A 1812-nucleotide genomic window follows, 5' to 3' on the forward strand; every position below is an offset into this window, starting at 1 on the left:
TGAAGGATAAAAACTTATTAGCTTCTCATTGCAAATATTTTCGCTGCAGAATAGAGAAATCCAGATAACTCTATATGAAACTACTATTAGAAAGCGTTTAAACGACTCTTAATTTTTTTTCAAATTGATACTGAATTATGGTTCTGTTACTGTTGTCTTTTTAAGTATTGTTTGATTTAGTTTACAGTAAAGGAACTTATTTCAATGTACATTGCCTTAATGAAGTTTCCGGACCAGGACTTTGAGTCAATTTCCAAAGATTACCTTGTAATTAAAAGTCGAAAAACTTAAAATATATAATAATAAGAGAGTTCAGATTTCAAAAATAATAAAACCTATAATGTTCGAAAACTTAAAAACTACAATTATGTACAATTATGCTTGCCAAACAGCGTTCACATTGAAAAAGAGCATTTTAAAATTAAAATTTCGCACCAATTACACATGCGCATAAGCATGCGCAGAGTCCCATCACGGGCCACATGTATTTTCTAAAAGATACGATATATCCTGTAATTTCGACCACTAAAAGTTCAGAAATCACTACCAAACACCAACAAATGACCACCAAACGATGTCATAAGGAATTAAAAAATAAAATTGAAGTGGGGTGCTAACGGAAGTTGACGCACCAATTTTGAAAACACGATAACTTTTTTTATTTTGACCACCAAACGTTCACGGTTGACTACCAAATACCACCAAACGACCACCAAACGACACCAAAAAGAATGTTTTGAAAATATTAAAAAGTGCTGTGCCACCGTGAAGATGGCACCCCAAATTTAAAAAATCAATAACTTTTTAAATTTTGACCACCAAACCTTCAAAGTTTACCACCAAACGACCACCAAACGATTCCATATAAAAAAATCTGACATTCTAGAGTTGGGGTGCCAACTTCACGGGCTTTTAGAATCCCTAATCTCAATGTGGAAAAGTGACCACGCTCAAACTGGTAATATTACCGAAAATTTTATTCGTAAAATTACAAATGCTTGTGAATGTCGTTTTCATTTTTTATAGTGTATACACTCTCGTATATAACCATAACCTATACCCTCATACAGAAAAAAATGTTAAGACTAAAATACATTGCATTTAATTGTTTAAAATATTTCAAACATTATACTTTAAATACTAAAACAATATGTTCATTGCAGAAAAAAGAATGTCCGGAAATTTTCATAATAAACAAATGAAGTTAAAATATTTGTAATGAATTAAAAATTCGTCAACAATGCTTTAACATATGCAAAAGATATACATATAGAATAATATGTAACTTCAGAAAAAAATTAATTTACTTCACTATAAATGTTTAGAATGTCGAAATAAACTCAATAGAGGGGTAGTTTTGACAGCTACTTTGTTACGAGTGAGAGGTTATGTTCGGTATCTGTCAAATGTATTTATTGTTTTGTTTTCTTACCCATGTCGAATACTGATTGCCGTCATTTATTTCGGCCATTTATGCTTAATTGTGGCGAAAACAAATCTAAGGAACATATGTGAGGATTTTCTTCGTTTGCATTTGTATTTACACGCTTCACTAACAAAACACAACACACCATCGCCCTGTGCGACTGTGTTATGTCGCATCAGTGAATCATCATTCGCAACTGTGTGCTGTGCGCAACTGTGCATGTGTACTCCAAACACGTACGATATTCATTTCTCGAATCGTTATCACTAAAATGGAGAAGTCACGAAAGATACTTTTCCTCTAGTTATTGTTTTTTGTTTTTCGAATTTTTTTTAAAAACGCTTCATCATTGATTTTCAAATTATATAATTTTGCTCTTTAGATTA

General features: G+C 31.7%; 1 protein-coding gene across 2 annotated transcripts in view; it reads right to left on the reverse strand.

Annotated features, from left to right (window-relative positions):
* LOC117175845 (hydroxyacylglutathione hydrolase, mitochondrial-like) overlaps nucleotides 1-1590 on the reverse strand; it is a 65251-nt gene extending 63661 nt beyond the window's left edge. For both annotated transcript variants that reach the window (XM_033365630.1, XM_033365628.1), the window contains exon 1: nucleotides 1433-1590. In XM_033365630.1, the coding sequence (XP_033221521.1) occupies nucleotides 1433-1471 (39 nt within the window). In that variant the 5' untranslated portion in view covers nucleotides 1472-1590. The remainder of the gene's footprint in view (nucleotides 1-1432) is intronic.
* Between the last annotated feature and the right edge of the window lie 222 nt (nucleotides 1591-1812).

Source organism: Belonocnema kinseyi, chromosome 7 (assembly GCF_010883055.1).
Source record: "Belonocnema kinseyi isolate 2016_QV_RU_SX_M_011 chromosome 7, B_treatae_v1, whole genome shotgun sequence".
In the NCBI taxonomy this organism is placed as follows: Eukaryota; Metazoa; Arthropoda; class Insecta; order Hymenoptera; family Cynipidae; genus Belonocnema; species Belonocnema kinseyi.